Raw genomic sequence first — 18,491 nt, 5'->3', positions numbered from 1 at the left:
GTGATTTCATTTAAATCTAAATTAATGAAAATGAAAATTAAATTAGAAATCTAGTTCCTTGGTGTTCAGTAGCTGCATGTGGCTTGGTGACTCCTCATGGCCAACAGATGTCGAATGTTGCTGGCTTCCCAGAAAGTCCTTTGGGTCAGATCCCTTGGAGCCTAGCATTGTTTTCCCAAACCAATTCTAACAGGAATGAATTTAGCTTAATTTAACTTAGCTTCGTTAGCTATCACTCTTTGTAATACAAAATACCAACTTTCAGGTTAAGTTTAAAGGAAAAAAAGGTACATAAATTGGCCAAACAGAAGGAAGTAGCTAAAATTAAGGAAAAGAAAGCGGCAAAAAGAAAACGGAGTACATTGGTGAGATAGGAAGGAGACTGCATCTGCCTCTTGGTCCATGGCAGCCTTGCCTGGGATCCACACGTGAGGAACACTCTATTTCTCATAGGAGGGGGCCTCGAAAAACCCAAGGAAACTCATGCATCCTTCAAGTCATTCTTTTAGACAGTTTCGTTTGTGTGTGTGTGTGTGTGTGTGTGTGTATGTATATATATATATATATATATTTTATTTTTTTTTTTTTTTGGTAGCACTGGAGTTTGAACTCAGGCTTCACGTGTGCTAGGCAGGTGCTCTTATCGCTTGTGCCATTCCACCAGCCTATTATGCGTTTATTTTTTTATTCAAAACACCCATGGTTAAAAAATAAAATAGTATGGGAGCTGGGGATTTAGCTCAGGGTAGGGCACAAACCTAACTTGAGTGAGGCTCTGGGTTTGATATCTAGCACCACAAAAATAAGAAAATTAAAATAATACAGAAATACGTGGTTTCCCTCTTATCCCGTGCTCAGGACTGCTTCAGGTAATTAGGGATAGTCTTATCAAGGAGATGACATTTGAGATGGGCAGCCATTGGGGTATTTGGAGCTAGGAAAGCAAAAGGAACTGACTTAAGGTTAGCAGAGATCTTGCTGGCAGCTGTGCAGGGAACAGAGCACAGCAGGGAGAGTACGAGAAGACTGCTGCTTGGGTGCATGGTTTCTTTGTTCACATGCAAGAGTGAGGCACCAGCACAGGAGCTCTGAGCTTGGTGGAATTGTGGGCTGACCGTTTGCTTTAGAGGCCTCAATGGGAGCTAGTTCCGAGATTTTGCCTGGAAGGGTTGGTGCTACACTAGGAGCCTTGGTTTTCCTAGACAGTTTGGTTTCTTTGAGAATATGTTTCTCCTGTTATAGACATCCAGTTCAGTGGTGTCCTGGAGGAATGGCACAGGAGGAGAAGATGTCTATAGATAGATGAGTATCCAATGACAAATTAATCTCCTCATTTTCACTCCTGCCTTCCACTGTAGCTGAGTTTCTAGGTCCTAACCTCTGAAGATCTTGGGTCAGATCACCAAACCCCACCCCCAGTCCATGCCAAGTTGCATCTATGGAGTACTATTACCATGGGTGCACCTGTGACTCACCTGCAGTCTCCTTGCTACTGGAGGTCACAGCTCTCTTGTTCCTTCATTATCACAACAGAGGTTTGCTGACAAGTACAAATCCATTTGATCAAGGAAATCTCTTCCTTTGTTTCTACCTTTCACCAGGAAATGTTGGCCTAGAAAAAAAACCTTTTTCTGTTAAGGGCCAGTTAATAAATATTCTAGGCTTTGCTGACCTAAAATGTTTGTATGGTCCTTGTTATAACTACTGAGCTCTGTTATTGTAGGAAGAGAGCAGTCTTAGACAATGTTAAACAAATAGGTGCTATGAACAACAAAACTTTTTACAAAACAGGAAAGGGGCCAGATGTAGCCCAGGCACTGTAGGGCCTAGGGGAATCCAAATGAGGGTCAGCACTTACAGAAAGTGCTGAGAAACTGGACATGTTGCTACTTGAGGGTCTGTCCTTGGACCCTTATCTGAAACCAGCCCTGGCTAGCTCAGCACAAGAGGTGTCCTTTGTGCTTGACTCCATTTGCCATCTCTGAAGCTATCAAGAGAACATGGTTTGACCCTGCCCAATTGAACAGTCAAGGTCTGACATGTAGTTGGGAAGTTTCAGAACAGAGTTTGAGTGAAGGGAAGGAGCTCTTTGTTTAGTGAGGTAATAATCTCTTATCTGGTAAGATGTTTGGGAGTGAGGTTTTATTACAAAGCCAGTTGCCTGTTTCGCTGTTTGAATAATGTCAAAGTACAGAGACGAATAAGCACCCATATATCTCTTGCCCAGATTTTTTTTTACTCCAAATTTTGAAGGATGCTATTGTTTATCTAGACATTTGAAGTTGTTGTGGGTGGCTTGGTATGTCTCATGTTAGAAAGTGCACACCTTCTCCTGAGGGTGAGGGAAGCCTCTAGTGTCTTGTTCCTGAGCTGTAGGAAGTTCCCTATGCTCAATGGCTTCTGGGAAGTCTTGGGGAGTGGGCCTTTATCCCCAAGGCAAGCAATGCTATTTGTCCCAGCCTTCCTCTTGTGGGTCTAGCATTGTGCAGCAGGGGCCAGGCCCCAGGGAAGTGGTCCAACTACCCTGCTGGCACCTGAGCCCCAACACAGGGTCAAGGGCTTGCCTGGGTGGCACCTTGACTCACCTCCCCACAGGGACTGGCTGCTCCACTTCTCACCTCTCAAGACCCTCCTCCCCTCGTTGATGGCTTCAGAATCCAGGAGCCCCAGAGCCCACGTGTTTCTCCAGTCGGGAGGCCTTGAGCACGGCAGGGAGCAGACACCTGCTTTGTGTTATAGCTGCCATTTGTCTACTGAGAGTCTCAGACATCTCAGATCATCCTGAAGCCACCCGTGGACCCCCAGAAACACATTTAATTTGTAGACAGGTGGGGGCCACAACCAAAAACCTTTTGGCTGCTGGACTTCAGTGGCTTTTAGTGAAGGGGAAAGGTCAGTTATTTTGGTTTAGGTTTGATAAATAATACTGTGTTTGAGAAATAATTTCCCAACATTAAGCCAAAGACAAGGAGGTTAAAGTAAATTCTGAGGCATCTCTCACTTCACTGAATAAATAGATAAAACAGAAACACCCTTTCCATCCAATCCAGCAGAATAGCAAGAAAGGGAGAAGGAAGACTTATAAGATTTACTCAAGTCAGGTGGTAAACAGTGTCATATGTCTTGATTGATTTTAAGCTCAGTATCCTGTTTTTATTTTGAGTGAACTCCTAGAGTATGGAAGGATACCTGTCACTTCTCACTTATGCCCTGCTCACATTAATGCTCCTCTGTCCTGGAGGACAGCTGATCCTTGTGCATATGTGCCAACTGGTGCTCACAGTGTGTGTGCTGATGTAATAACAACCCTGGAAGGATCGAGGGTGGTCAGAGGGTAGTGCAACACCACCACTATCTAGTTCCAGAACATGTCCTCATCCCACAAGGAAACCCCACACTAAGCAGTCACTCTTTGTTTCCCCTGCCCCTGGCAACCACTGACCTACTCTCAATGGATTTGCTTACCCTTTATATTTCGTATACATGGAGCCATGCAATATGCGGCCTTTTGTGGTAGGCTTCTTTCACTCAGCATGGTGTTCTCAAGGTTCATTCATGTTGTAGTCTATGTCTGCACTTCGTTCCTCTTTCAGCTGAATCATACTCCAGTGTGTGCACATAACACATTTTATTGTCTCAGCTGATGGGTATTTGGTTAGTATGAATAGTGGTACTTTTGTTTGAGCACCTGTTTCAGTTGTATACCTGGGAGTGGGATTGCCGGGTCATTTGGTAATTCTGTTTAACTTACTGAGGACCCCAAACTGTTTTCCACAACCACTGCCTTGTTTTACAGTCCCACTGGCAGTTTTAGTTTCCACTGAAATAAGTACGCCAGGTGGGCATAGTGTACATGCCTGTGATCCTAGCACTCGGAGGCCAAGATGGAAGGGTTGAAGTTCAAGGCCAGACTGGGCTGTGTAGTATCCAAAAGAGAGAAAGAGAGAGAGAGAATGCGAATTTTACTGATGCTGTAGATGCGAAGTGGTGTGTCAATATGGTTTTCATTTGCATTTCCCTGGTGGCTAATGATGTGAGCATCTTTTCATGTGTTTGTTGGCTGTATATCTTCTTTGGAGACATGTCCATTTAAGTCCGTCCCATTTTTAAATGATGTTCTTTTTCTGTTACTGAATTTCTGGAGTTCTTCTTGTATTCTAGATACTAGATTCTTAGGAGGCATACAATTTGCACAGATTTTTTTCTATTCTGTAAGTTGTCTATTTGCTTTTTTGATAATGTCTTTGATGCAAAAAAATTTTGATTTTCAAAAGGTCCAATTTATTTTTTCTTTAGTTGCTTTCAGTGCATAGTTAAAAACCTATCATCAAATCCAAGGCCATGGGATTTACCTGTCTTTGTACTTCTAAGAGTTTTGTGATTCTTTGTGGGGGGGGCAGTATGGAACTTCAAACTTGTTAGGCAGGTGCTCTACTACTTAAACCACACTCCCAAGCCCTCTTTTGCTTTAGTTATTTTTCAGATAGTTTCTTGCATTTTTACACTAGGCTAGCCTTGGGCCACTATCCTTCACTTACACATCCTGCAAACCTGGGATTATAGTACATACCATCATACCTGGTTTGTTAGATGAAATTGGATCTTGCTAACTTTTGCTGGCCTCAAACTCAATCCTTCCATTCTCTGCCTCATGAGTAGCTGGGATGACAGGGGTGTACTACCACGTCCAGGAAATTTTATGGTTTTAGCTCTTATATTTGGGTCTTTGCTCCATTTTTGAGTTAATTTTTACATATGGTGTGAGGGGGTTCAGCTTCACTCTTTCCCATGTGACTGTCCTGTTGTGACTGTCCTGTTGAAGAGGTTACCTGCATTCTTTCCCCATGGAGTGTCTTGGCTCTCAGTTCTGTTGCACTGATCTGTATGTCAGATGACACTATCTTGATCAGAATTCTCTTCCAGGAGATGCTAATAGATAGGCAGAAATAGGCTTTGTCTGGGAGGAACAGTTATTTGGCATTACTAGAGCATGAAGTGTGTGTTTGCACAGAAGCAGTTGCCTGAAGTGGAATCAGGAGTTGAATCAGCAATGGTGTGAAGTCAGTAAGTTCTGAAGCCATCATCTGAGCTTTGGCTCAGATAAAAGGGAGTTGAGCCAGGTGCCAGTGTCTCACGCCTATAATCCTAGCTACTCAGGAGGCAGAGATCAGGAAGATTGCAGTTTGAGGCCAGCTCAGGCAAATAGTTCGTGAGACCCTATCTCGAAAATACTCAACACAAAACAAGGCTGGGGGAGTGACTCAAGTGATAGTGTACCTGCCTAGTAGGCATGAGACCCTGAGTTCAGACCCTAGTACTGCCCATAATGGGGGTCGGGACAGGGGTGGAGATGAGACAATCCAGGCTCTCAAAAAGCTTAAAGTCATGTGATTCAAGGCATAATATAAGTGTAAGAAAAACACCTTAGGAATATCAAGGGTGTGGTTAAGCCCTGCTGTGTGAGTGAGGAGGTGAGGAAAACAGAAGTGGCATTTGAATCAGGAAGGGTGAGGATTTCAAAAGCTTTGGGCAGGGAGGAATGGGGTGGGGATGGAAGATGAAGAAGGCATTTCATGTAGAAAGAACAGGCACTGAAACAGGATGTGTTCCGAGAACATTTGAGAATCTGAGAGCCTGGCAGGCCCTTGAAATAGTGTGTGTCGGGAGGTTTAGAAAGGGAAATCTGGTGGCAGAATAAAAATAGGGAACGCTAGGGATGTGACACTCTAGTCTAGAGGGAGTGAGATTAAACTAGAGAGGATTTTAAAGATTTTTATTATGAACTATTTTCACATACACAGAAGAGGATGACAGTGTGATGAACCCCATGTCCCCAGCATTCAGCGGTGACATCATCACTGATTACCCAGCTGCCCCACTTCCCTCTCCTCCATTGCTTTGAAGGAACACTGAGCCATACGTATGTAGTATCCTGCAATGAGAACTCTCATGTTAACATGTATTAATTCTGCATATTAATGGATTCAGCTTCATTGCTAGTCCATTACATGCATATAGTGTACACTGATAAACCCACCTTCCTCTTATCTACCTCAAGCAACCACTGCTCTACATTCAGGTTGACTTTATTTTTAGCTTCCACGTATGAGAGAGAGCATGTGGCACTTGTTTCTGTGTCTGGTTTATTTCACTTAACATAATGTCCTCCAATTCCCTCCAAGTTTCTGGAGGGAATGACAGGATTTTATTCTTATTTATAGCTGAATAATATTCCATTGCATGCATGTATATGTTCACATATTTTTCTGCCTGCATTCATCTCTCAGTGGGACCTAGGTAGGTTCCATTTTATGGCTATTGTGAACAGTGTTGCAATAAGTCTGGGTGTACAGGTATCTATCTCTTTTACATACTGATTTCATTTCCTTTGGATCTATACCCAGTAATACAATAGCTGGATTATAGGGTAGATCTATTTTTAGTTTATTGAGGAATTTTCATACAGTTTTCCATAATGGTTGTGCTAATTTTTATTCTCACCAACAATGTATAAGAGTTCCCTTTTCTCCACATCTTCTAGCATTTTTCTTTTTTCTTTTTTTTTAAAGAGTCTTCAGAGTTTTGATTTGCATTTCCCTCATGGCTAATGATACTGAGCATTTTTCCTATATTTGTTGGCCACTGTCTTCTTTTGAGAAGAGTCTGTGAAGATAACTTGCCCATTTTAAAGTGAATTATTTGTGTATGTTCCTTATATGTTCAAAATATTAACCTTGCATGAGATGAATAGTTGGCAGATATTTTCTCTCATTTTGTAGGTTGTCTCTTTGATCTGGGATTGTGTCTTTTGCTGTGCAGAAGCTTTTTATTTGATGTAATCTCATTTGTCAGTTTTTACTTTTGTTTTCTGTGCTTTCGGAATCAAACAGAACCAAAACACAGTGATCACACCAAAACATTGATCAGTAAACATTCAAATTGTCGCTGCCCCATCCCTTCTCAGGTAGTTTGAGTCCAGGTCCATATAAGCTCCAGATTACATTTGGTTGTTATGGGTCCTACATTTCTCCTGCTCCTTGTAGGTTCCTCATCTCTTTTATTTTCCTTGCAATATAGTTGTTAAATCAAGTTATTCACACACTTTTGAAGAATGTGATTCTCAACCAAGGGTGGCAATGTCAAAGACATTCTTGGTTGTCACAACTTGAGGCAGGAAGCAGCTTGCTTCTAAGAGGGCAGAAGCCAGGGATACTGCAAACATCCTACAGTGCACAGCGCAACCCAACAACAAAGGTTTCCTGTGGTATCTTTGGTGCTGCAGTGGGAAACCTGCTGCATTTCCCCCTCTATCTTGAGTTAGCCCTATGGGTTGCTAACATGTCCCCTTCCATTTTGTCTCCTGTGAACTGGTTAGACCCAAAGCTTGATAAGATTCAGGCTGGCCCTCTCCTGAAGTAGTGTGTCATATGATAGCAGGTAGTCCCCGGTGTCTAAGTGCTAGCAGTTTGGTCAGTCCCTTATAAAACTACAGAAGGGGAGAATTTTAAAAGACTGGAGAGCTGAATTTCTCCAGTGGTGGGGGTGGGGGTATAAGGAACAGAAAGCCAGGCAGTGTTGGGATCAAGCAACAAGCCAGTCATGCAACAAGCCAGGTTCAAGTTTGGCTGTACCACTCACTGCACCTCCTGGGCCACACATACACACATGCGTACACACACACACACACACACACACACACACACACACACACACACACACACACACACACACACTTGGAATCCTGGTTTCCTTGTCTGTGAAAGAAGGATGCTGCTACATTGGGGGAATGCTGGGGGGGATGCAGTGCAGGTCTGGAATAGCTGCTCTCACATGTTCACCCTTACCTTGCCTGTGTCTAGCTTTTAGACTCCACGAGGACAGAGCCACAGCTATGTTACTGCCAGTGTCTGGCACAGATAGGCACGGGACCGATATATTCAGAGTAATAGGAACTGTCAGAGGATGAATAGGTGGGAAGCAGGGTGTCTGGGGGGGTAGCAGGGGCAATTCTGTGTGGCAGTGCTCCTTCCAATGCTGACCGATGGTGGTAGCTGCTGAGGAGGAATGCTTGTTCATAGCCACTCCCATTTCTCCAGGCACCTTGCTTTTGTCCTCTTCCCAGGACCCCTTCTGCCTTACTCCACTCTCCTTGGGCCTTGACCCTTCCTTTTCCTCCCTTTACAGTGACTCTTGACACATGGCCTCATATTGTTTACACACACACACACAGATTCTCTGAGTGGCCAGCCAGCATCCATGCTCAGACTGTCCTTTTCCCTTTCTGTTCTATTGTCCCTGCAAACCCAGGCATGGGCCCAGTGCAGCCATTCTTTCAGCAGCATCTCTTTTTGTGGGCCCTGTCCTGCCAGCCTACCAGCACATCCAGCCTTTTCTTACCCAGGACAGCCACTGTCTTCTTAGTCCATGTTGCTTCTTCCCTTCTAACCAACCAAATTTCTCAAGAGACATTGCTGAGCCTCATGGTCAGCTTCACCTGAGCTCTAGTCACTTCTCCCAGCACTGCTCAAGGACATCACCTCTCCCAATCATGACCTTTGTGCTGCCAAACCCTGTAGACACTTGGCCACTGTGGGCCATTTGACAGGGCCGATGCTATCCTTCCTTCTGTGAGGCCACACTCCCTTGGTGTTCTTCCTGCTAGGCTGCCTGTCTGCAGCCCCATCATTGTGTCCTCCTCTTGTTTTTTTCCCACCTCTCTTCTCTTTTTGCCATTGTCTGCCAGGTGGGTGTTCATTCCTAAGTCTTCAGTAAATACTTAGATATTGTTTACATCTCCAGCCCAGAGGCTTTTCCTGAGTGCCCACTGAGTGACAGGTAGGACAGTCCTAGGGGCTGGGATATAGAGGCAGGGTGGGACAACCAAATACCAAGAAAGCAAGCAAAGAAAGAGAAGTCTGGATACTGATTCATATCGTAAGGAAAATAAAATAGAACCAGTTCTGGAAGAAGTGGGAGAGGTACCTTTGGACTCCTCATCTTGTGCATATTGGAATTGTCACACACAGACCTCAAACAACATAGGCACACTTGAACTTACTCCTTTTCCATCGCAGTGGCTTTTCCTACCTTCCTTCCATCTGCATTAGCCAGAAGTGGGGTTTTGTCCTGGCTCCCTCTTCTCCACTTCTCATCTCACACATTCACCCTATCCTCTAGCACTTTTGGCTTTACCCCTAAGTATCTCTGACTCTGAGCCCTTCACCACATTTATCTGACACTATCCTGTCTAAACCAGCATCTTCTTCTCTTGTTTAGACTACAAGGCAAAGCCTTCTCAGGGTCAGTTTGTCCCCTTCCCTTCTGTAGTTCATACAGAACCTGAGTGGTCTTTTAGAAAGGGAGAGCGGCCCTATCAGTCCTCTTTACTTGACTGCTAGTTGCTCTTCAGGTGAAGGTAAGAGTTTCTCACCTAGGCTAGTTGGTCTGCCCACTGCTTTGCAGGGCACCTGTGCCTTTCCAGCCTTCTGTGTGCCTTTCTCTATGTGCTTATGGTCTGTGATCATACCAAGCCTGTGGCAAGGGGGCATAGCTTCTTTCCTCAGAGAAACCATCTGGGGGCTCACAGCCCTTCTCAGGGAGAAAAATGTCACCTCATATTTGACAAGGAGTATAAAATTACAACATGCTGGGACTGGGAAAGAGCCCATGATACGACACGACATGATGCTGGAGCTGACTTGAGGGTTCATACAGGCACTGTGAGGAGAATCAACTAGGTCTGAACACAGAAGAGGAATGAGAGCCTGAAGGAGCTGGAGAAAATGCTGGGCAGGAGGAAGGAGGTGTGGGTGTCAAGGTGAGGCCTGAGAAGTTTGTAATCACCATGAAGCTGAAGAGAACTGAGGGTCATTACAGTGAGTTAAGCATGGAGTAATGGGTCAGATTTTCTTTTCTACAAGTTCAATCTGCCTCCTTCTGGGAGACAGCTCTTTTAGGCTCCTGAGTGAGGTAAGGATGGCAGGGTCCAAGGGAGAGGACCCCATGGCTTGGAGAGTCTGCAGGTAAGGGGACAACTTTATTTTCTCAGATATTAGAAACCCTACAAGGGGCTCTCTTACCTATGGAGTGATTTGATTCTGATTTGTGAATTAGTCAGATCACCAAATCCCAGTCTCGTATGCTTGGTTATTAGGTTGCACAGTTTATTTTTCAATTGGGGTAGGAAGCAGCCATGAAACTACTTCTGTTCATCTTTCTATGCATTGTTTCTCAAAGTCATTGTGTGCATAGCATGAAATTGGGCACTGTAGAAAAACAAAAAAGAGATGGAAGTTTTAATGTACTGAAACACATGTATATGAAATTTAATGTTTAAAACAAGTACAATTCCTGAAAGTAGCTCTTTTTGACTATGGAGTAAATACTAGGGCTTTTTAAGAAGCATCCCAAGAAAGCTAGGTAGGTAAGTTTTATCTGAAGGAGGTGAGTTAAAGATGGGTTTTTTTGAGTTTTGTTTTTTTTTTGTTTTTGGCAATACTGGAATTTGAACTCAGGGGTTCAGGCTTGCTAAGCAGGTACTCTACCACTTGAGCCACTCTACCAGCTGTGTTTTGTGTTGGGTATTAAAGAGATAGGGGCTCACATACTACTTGCCTGGGCTGACTTTGAACCATGATCCTCCTGATCTCTGCCTCCTGAGTAGTGAGGATTACAGGCATGAGCCACTGGCACCTAGCTACATGGGGTATTTAAGAAAGAAAGGTCCATGCTTTCATGACCAGGTGAAAAGAATGACAGATACTGTATCTGTCAGCTTTTTGTCACTGTAACAAAATACCTGACACAGTATACTTACAAAGGTTTATCTAGCTCACCATTTGGGAGGTTCAAGGGCATGGTACCTGCATTGGCTCAGTTCTGGTGAGACATAATGGCAAGTGGCAATGGCAGGAGTGTGTGTGAGAGCTCCTGGTCAGATTTTAAGCCAGGATCAGAGAGAGAGACTAGTGTCTCACAGTCTCTCCCAAGGGCACATCCCTAGTGCCACAAGGACTTCCTAGTAGGCTCCACCTTTTAAAAGTCCGCACCACTTCCCACTACCACCACGCTAAGGACCAAGTTCCCAACACGTGAACCTTTGGGGGAGGGGACTACAATCCGTAGTTAAACTATAGCAGATGTCAAGATCAAAGCTCAAAGAGGTGCATTTTAGCTAAGAAGCCACAGATTGTGGGAGGAAAAGGAACCTAGACCCTTTGCTCCCACAGTTTTGTCTGATGTGACAGTCTCATCATGGAACACTCTTTGCAGGTGTTCTTAAGAAGCTTATTTAAAAATAAAGCAGCTCTTACGGTTTAATGAAAATCTCATTCAAAGATGAGAGCAAATTGGTTTGGGGCCTGAGTTAGTGTGTACACTCTCCGTGGTCCTGAGGAATTGCAATGGGCTGGGGGTTTTGTATCTCCATCTCAGAGCATGATGGCCTTTTTCAAGCTATCTGTGCAGAAACAAGATCCACTGCTCAAGGCAGATAGGGCACAGCAACCATGCTAAATATAGCTTGACTTTGCTGTTGCAGCTGGTGGCTTTCACTGCTGGGAAATAGAGGCAGCAAACCAAAATGTGCTGTGTCATCTGAGTACCCAGAGAATCCTCCAGCTAGGGGCCCAGATGAGCTCCATGGGGCCCCTTTAGGCCTGTGTGGATGACAAGGGACCCCAGTGGCTCTACACCATGTATTCTTTTGGACTCTCTTCCTGTCTGCATGAGTATTTCACCAGCTGAGTTGCAGCTGGCCACAGGAGGTTGGATGGCCCTAAGGGTTGTGATGAGTATGTGAATTAGAAGTCTAGATATACAAAAAGAATCCAAGAGGAAGAGCAGTTCCCTGGGCTAAGGGAAAGCACCTGCATGCATCCTGTACTGATTGCTGAGTGCCGAGTGGTGATCTGGTGAGGACATTTGTTGCCTCAGGAGGTATTCACCCATATCTGCTTTCTGTTGCCTCTGTACAAATTGCCAAAAGAACACACAGCCTTATGGCTTGCCATTCTGGACGTCAGAAGACAGAATTGGGGTCCAAGTGAAGGTAGAGCAAGGCTGCAGTGCCTCCAGAGACTTTAGCAGAGAGGCTATCTTCTCTTACCAGTTTCGGGAGACCCCCTGTAATCCTTGGTGCAGCCCCTCCTCAGTCCTCACAGCCACAGTAAGCGTCTTCAGAGCTCTCTGACTCTGACCTCTACATCTGCCATCTCAGTGCCTTCCCTTGTCTGCCCCTCCTGCCTGATGACATTGGGCTGTCCCGATCATCCAGGATCATCTCCCCATCTCAAGACCCTGAATTTAGTCACATCTGTCAAATAAGGTTACAGATTCACAAGTCCGAGGACTTGACCATCTTTGCAGCAGTCATTACTTAAGCTATCACATCAACCTCCATGATAAAAAATTAGAAATCAAAAATGTGAAAGAGACATAAGAAATTAGGTATGCATGAATCTGTCGTAGCGTTGCTGGAGGTGGAATTAAAGACTCCAAGGAGTCATGCCTACAGTGGAGTGAAGGCCACTATCCCAGAGCGAGACTTGTGTGCATATGTTTTCTATATTTTAATTGTGCTACAAATACAGCCATTTTACACATTCACTTTTGTTCTTATTTTGAAAGCAAATTTCCAGCAGGAAAAACAGCATTGGCGCTGTCCAGTCCTCAACATCTGCTAAAATGAAAGCACCAGTCCCTCAGCCCGTCGTAAAGAAAGACAAACGACAGAATTCTTCACGGTTTAGTGCCAGCAATAACAGAGAACTGCAAAAACTACCATCTTTAAAAGGTAATTCTTAAAAAAGTAATATAACTCCTAAAAGTTAAAGTTCTGGCTATTTGTGGGGAGGAGTAATGTCTTAGTGGGTTGTGCTTCTTATTCCCGCTCTGTGTTTATATCTTTTCTTCTCCATTGAGTTTTTTAGACTGAATGCCATTAACTTTACTCACCTAACATTTTAAATTCCAGGGCTATTAAGATAGCATTCTAATAACTAATGTAGTATAAGTACACCATACTAAGAAAACAAGAAAAAGTCTTTTAATGTAATTGTGAGATAGCCAATTTTTATTTCAAATAATTCTGTTTGTCTTAGAAATTGAGAAAGGAGTTATTACAAATAGTGTAGTTGTAGAAGTTATAATAATAATAGAACCTCTTGTTCTTCTGATGTTAAAAGAAATAAAGACATAGCTGAAGCACTTTGTGGACTTTCTTTGTTCTGAATCATTTGGAGATTACCTCCAACCAGAGTTCCTTGTTTGAGGTTAGTCAGGGAAAAGTGCCCTTTACTTGGAATTTCCCCCAAAATGGCACAGCTGCCCCTTTCTATTGAGGTTGTTCAATTCTAAAACTCTTCCTGCAGGAAACTTTGAGGTTAAGTTACTTGAAATCTTATCAAGGAAAATAGGTTTAGGACTGTAAAGTCAATATGAACATCTAAAAATCTTTACATTCTACTGAAATACAAAACTGGTACACTAATAAACATCAGACATTTTTTATACTGTAAGCTTACAATAATCTTTCAAAATTTTATTGAGTATAAACTCAGTGAGCGCAGAAAGTTTTTCTTTTCTTTTTCTTTTTTTTTTTTTTTTTGTGGTACTGGGGTTTGAAATCAGGGTCTTGTACTTGCTAGACAGGTGCTCTACCACTTGAGCCATTCCCCCAGCCACACCCCCCCCTTTTTTTTAACTTTAATTATTTTTTAAGTAGGGTCTAATGTATTTTGCCTGGGGCCAGCCTCAGACTACAATCCACCCTCAGCTTTCTATGTAGCTGGGACCACAGGCATCTGCCACCACACTCGGTTTATTGATAGAGATGGGGTCTGGCTCACTTGGCCCCGGCTGCCCTTGAACCAGAATCCTCCTGATTCCCACCTCCAGAGTAGCTGGGGTTATAGGCTCACATCTGACAGAAAGTTTTTCTTTATAGCTATATTTGCAATGAAGGGTATAGCAGAACTCCCTGCAGGTGTGTATGAAGGAGAAGAGGAGGGAGAGAGGAGAGAGGGATAAGTGGGTGGATGGGCAGATTTAGGTGTGAATTTCTTGTCCTTACCTGCTAGAAACCCAAGCTGTCTGTTCACTGTATTTTACAAAGCTTGTATTTGCTGTAGCATTATAGTGAATAATATGCACACCACTTTATTTTTGATAAGTCCTCCTCTCCCAAACAGTCCATGCTCTTCTGATGTTGCTTACTCCTTTTCAGCAAATATGTATTGAGTATCCACAAAAGCAGGCTTTATGGTAGGTACTGGAAGTATTGGTTTTAAACCCATAACCCCCTGCTCTCCTGATGGTGAGATAGCGAGGGGAAGGATGTGACTCCTTCTTCTAGTTCTGTCAGTAGGCTGGGTCACAGTGCTGTGGGCATCTGAGTGAAAGAGGCTTTCCAGAACTATTACTGAGCCTTCCTGTTCCAAGCCCTGTCCACCTGGAACTTGGTGCTTGCTATTGGGTGTGTGCCCTGCTCTCTTGTGTATAGGTCAGTGCCCCGACAGGTACCAGTGTAGGCTCAGATGTACTTCTGTTTTCCTTTACTTCTTCCAAGGAGTCTCCACACAAACCTCTCTCCATGCCTTGTGCTCTGCCTCTGCTTGATGTTTTCAACCTCCGCTTCCTCCTTTTTCCATTATACCTAGTATCAATGGCAGGCAGTGTTCTTCCATTGACATGCAAACTTCCACTGTTCTCTGGAGGTTTCCTACACAGTCAGTCCACACACCCAGAGCATTCATAGCTCTCTTGCTGGCCTTGTGTGGTAATTCTTTCCCAGTGTTCTAGAACATTAGTACTTCTTTATGTAGGCTAAAGTATCATCATCTAGGTCAGAAGAAATAAGAATTGATTGGCATTATGTTATTAAAGTTACATATTAATTTGGAGAAGATTGACACTTTCATGATTCCCTTTCCCCTTCTAGGAAGATGGTTTTCCTCTTCCATTTTGGGAAGGTCCTGTTTTATTATATTTTGGGGTTTTTATAAATCTCTACCTTTCCATTAAATTTACTTCTAAATTCTTTGTAGTTTTCTCACTCTTGTAATTTTTTCATTTCTGCTTCAAATTTGTTCTTGCTGAACTCCTGAAGAGCAAGTTCAAAATATTTGGCTTTAAAATATTTTCTTATGTTATCATCACCTTACCAAATTTTCTTGTTAATCTTAGTAATTCTTTTACTAGAATCTGCCTGTATAATCCTGCCATTAGTAATTACTTCTTTTATCTGTCTTCTAATATTTGTACTAATAGATACTAGTCCTTCTCATTTGATTACACCATTAGCCAGGACCAATTAAACAAATAACAGAGGGACAACAGGCATCTTGTTTCTCCCATTTTAGTAAATGGCTTCAGCATTGTCTTGTTTGATGTAGGAGTGGCTCTCTGTTCTGGGTAATTGTCCTTCCCAGGTGGCTGGTGTCCAGGGTCCACAGCAGCATGGCCCTGACCAGCTGCACAGGCTGCATGGCACTGTGCCAGGGCCCATGCTGTGAACCTCACCAGATGCATGGCTTCTCCCTAAGACAGTAATGTAATACTACTGTTGCTGTGTTAATAGGTTTCTCTGGTTTTGAGCTGTGTTTGCATTTCTGGGATAAACCTCAATTTTGTTGCAGTCTATTATTTTTATACAATGCCTGGTTGCATTTACCAACTTTCTTAAGAACCTTTGCTTTCATATTTATATGAAGCTAGTCTATAGTTTTCTTCTTTTTATTTATTTTCCTTTTGCACTACAGTATTTAAGAAACTAAAGATGCATTGACACTAGCACGCTGATCAGTCGGAGGTGATCCACAAAAGGTTTCTACATATCTCTTGTGCTGCCATCTCATCATGAGGATTGATGCACATGGATTTCAGAAATAATAAAATGTGTATGTGAAATAGAGTTAAAGAGGTTGCCTTTGGGATCCACTGGGCAAATGTTTTTCTCTGGGACACTCTGTGACTCCTTCCATAGTGGGTGCATTTAGAGTGGGTCATGTCATAGCTACTACACACACAGTGCTGCGTAATGGGTCTTTGAGTCTTTTCCACACACATGTGGTGCTTTTGTCTCCTTAGGAGTTCATTTGTTCTTTCAGTCAGAAGAATATTTTGTTTCTGTTTAGTGTTATTCATCACCACTTTCATCTGTACTTATCTTATTTCTTTTATCTTTTTTCCTCTTTTATTAAGTCAAATGTAGAGTGCACTTATTTTTAGTTTGCTTTTTAAAATAAAGGAATTTAAAGCCACCTGTCTTTCTGAGAGTAACTTCAGCTCTAGCCTTAGGTTTTTGTTTTCAACTTTTTAAGTCATAGACTTTTCTTCTTTAGAGTTACATTGAGACAAAACTTACATGCCCTAAAAAATTCACCAACATAAGTAGAAATTTTAATTGTTTTTACTAAATGTGTAGCACTGTGCAACCATTACCACACATTTCCCTCATTCTCCAGAAGTTACTTTGTGCCCACTTGCCATCAACTCCTGCTCTCATCCCCAGCTGTAGGCAAAGGCTGATCCACTCTTTCTAGATTTGAAATCATACAACATGTAGTCTTTTTAAAGTCATTGAGTCTTTCCTTTTATTTTCCAATTTTCAAAATAAGTCAGCCTTAGCATATTCCAGGGATGAGGGGTTTCTTGCTTTGTTTTGTTTTGTTTTTGTTTTAATTGACATATAGGAATTGTGACATGTGAAGGGTACAGTGTGATAATTTGATATCCTATGCAGTGTATAATGATTAAATCAGGGTAATTACCATTTCTGTCTCCTCATTTATCATTTCTTTGTGTTGGGAATACTCAATCTCCTCTTATAGTTATTTTGGCATATATAATAAATTATTGTAAACTAGTTACGTTCTATGCTGTAGAACACTAGAACTTACTCTTACATTATCCAAACTCTCTCTCTTCTCCTTCCTTTCCTTTCTAGTGACCACTTTTCTACTCTCAACTTCGATGAGATCAGCCCTTTTCAGCTTCCACATATTAGTTAGAACATGCCGCATTTGTCTTTCTGCACGATTGGCTTATTTTACTTGACATAGTGTCCTCCAGCTCCATCCACATTGTCACAAGTGGCAAGATTTCATTCTTTGTTATGGTTCACTGATAAATACACATTGCATATGTGTACTATGTCATCACTCTTCCATTCATTCTTCACAGGTATCTCAGTTGATCCCATACCTTTGCTGTTGTGACTAGTGCTACAATACTCATGGTAATGCAGATGTCTTCAGCATGCTGATTTCATTTCTTTTGTGTATTCACCCAAAAGTGAGATTTCTGGATCATGTGGTAGTTTTTAGTTTATTGAGGACCTCCACACTGCTGTGTATAATGGCTGTCCTAATTTCTCACCAGCAAGGTAACAGGAACCTGTTTCTCCACATCCTAGTCAGCATTTGTTCTTTCTTCTCATTTTGATACTAGGCATTCTAACTGGGGTGAAATGATACCTCCTTGTGGTTTGGATTTATGTCTCCCTGATGATTACCAGTGCCCAGCATTCTTCTTTATTCATTAGCCATTTGTGTATTTTCTCTTGAGAAATACTTATTTAGATCATTTGCTCATTTATAAATCAGATTATTAGGGATTTTTTTGCTGTTGAGTTGAGTTCCTAATATATTCTGAATACTAATCCTTTGTTGGATGAATAATTTGCAAATATTTTTTCTTCTAAGTTGCCCTTCACTCTGTTGATTATTTCCTTTGCTGTGCAGAAGCTTCTTTAGTTTGATATCCCACTTGTCTGGTTTTGTTTTTGTTTTTCGTTGTTTCTCTCTCTCTCTATGGGGGTTTTAACTTCAGGTCTTGTACTTGCTAGGCAGGTGCTCTACCACTTGAGCCATGACCTCAACCTTATTTGCTTTAGGTATTTTTTGAATAGGGTCTCATCATTTATGCCCAGATTGGTCTAGACCATAATTCTCTTTATACTTCCCACATGGCTGGGATGGCAGGAGCCACGCCAACACACCCAACTTTTATTGCTTGAGATGGGATGTCATGCGTGTACTTTTTGCCTGGGCTGGATTCAATCGACATGAGTCTTCCACTCTCTGCCTCCCAAGTAGCTATACCATACCCAGCCTAGTTTTACTTTTATTGCCTGTGCTTTCTGGGGTCTTATCCAAAAAAGTTTGCTATATCAGTGACTTAGAGTGTTTTCTGTATGTTTTAGACAAAAAATAATTGATAATAAATTCTAAAAACTCAACCCCATTACTCATTTTTGGTGTGTTTGGGTTTTTTGTTGTTGTTTCCTTGTGGTTCAGTTTTGGTAGGGTACAGATGTTCAGAAATGTATCTGTTTCTTAGGTTTTCCAATTTGTTGCTGTAGAGTTCTTCATAGTAGTCCCTAAAGGTGCTTTGTACTTCTGTGGTATTAGTTGTAGCATCTCCTTTTTCATCTCTGATTTTATTTGCTTGATAGTCTCTCTTTCTCTTAGTCTAGGTAAAGGTGGGTTGAT

General features: G+C 42.4%; 1 protein-coding gene across 4 annotated transcripts in view; it reads left to right on the top strand.

Moving 5' to 3' along the window:
• The window catches only part of Ppp2r5c (protein phosphatase 2 regulatory subunit B'gamma), a 144,623-nt gene that overhangs the window by 9,271 nt on the left and 116,861 nt on the right, over positions 1-18,491 (top strand). For 3 of the 4 annotated variants that reach the window (XM_020178852.2, XM_020178854.2, XM_020178853.2), the window contains exon 3: positions 12,628-12,793. The exons of the other annotated variant lie outside the window; for it this stretch is intronic. In XM_020178852.2, coding sequence (XP_020034441.2) covers positions 12,628-12,793 — 166 coding nt within the window. The remainder of the gene's footprint in view (positions 1-12,627; positions 12,794-18,491) is intronic. 4 annotated transcript variants of the gene reach the window in all.

Source organism: Castor canadensis, chromosome 3, assembly GCF_047511655.1.
Source record: "Castor canadensis chromosome 3, mCasCan1.hap1v2, whole genome shotgun sequence".
In the NCBI taxonomy this organism is placed as follows: Eukaryota; Metazoa; Chordata; class Mammalia; order Rodentia; family Castoridae; genus Castor; species Castor canadensis.
The sequence above is the reverse complement of the archived record's forward strand: the minus strand, read 5'-3'. Positions and strand labels throughout refer to the sequence as shown.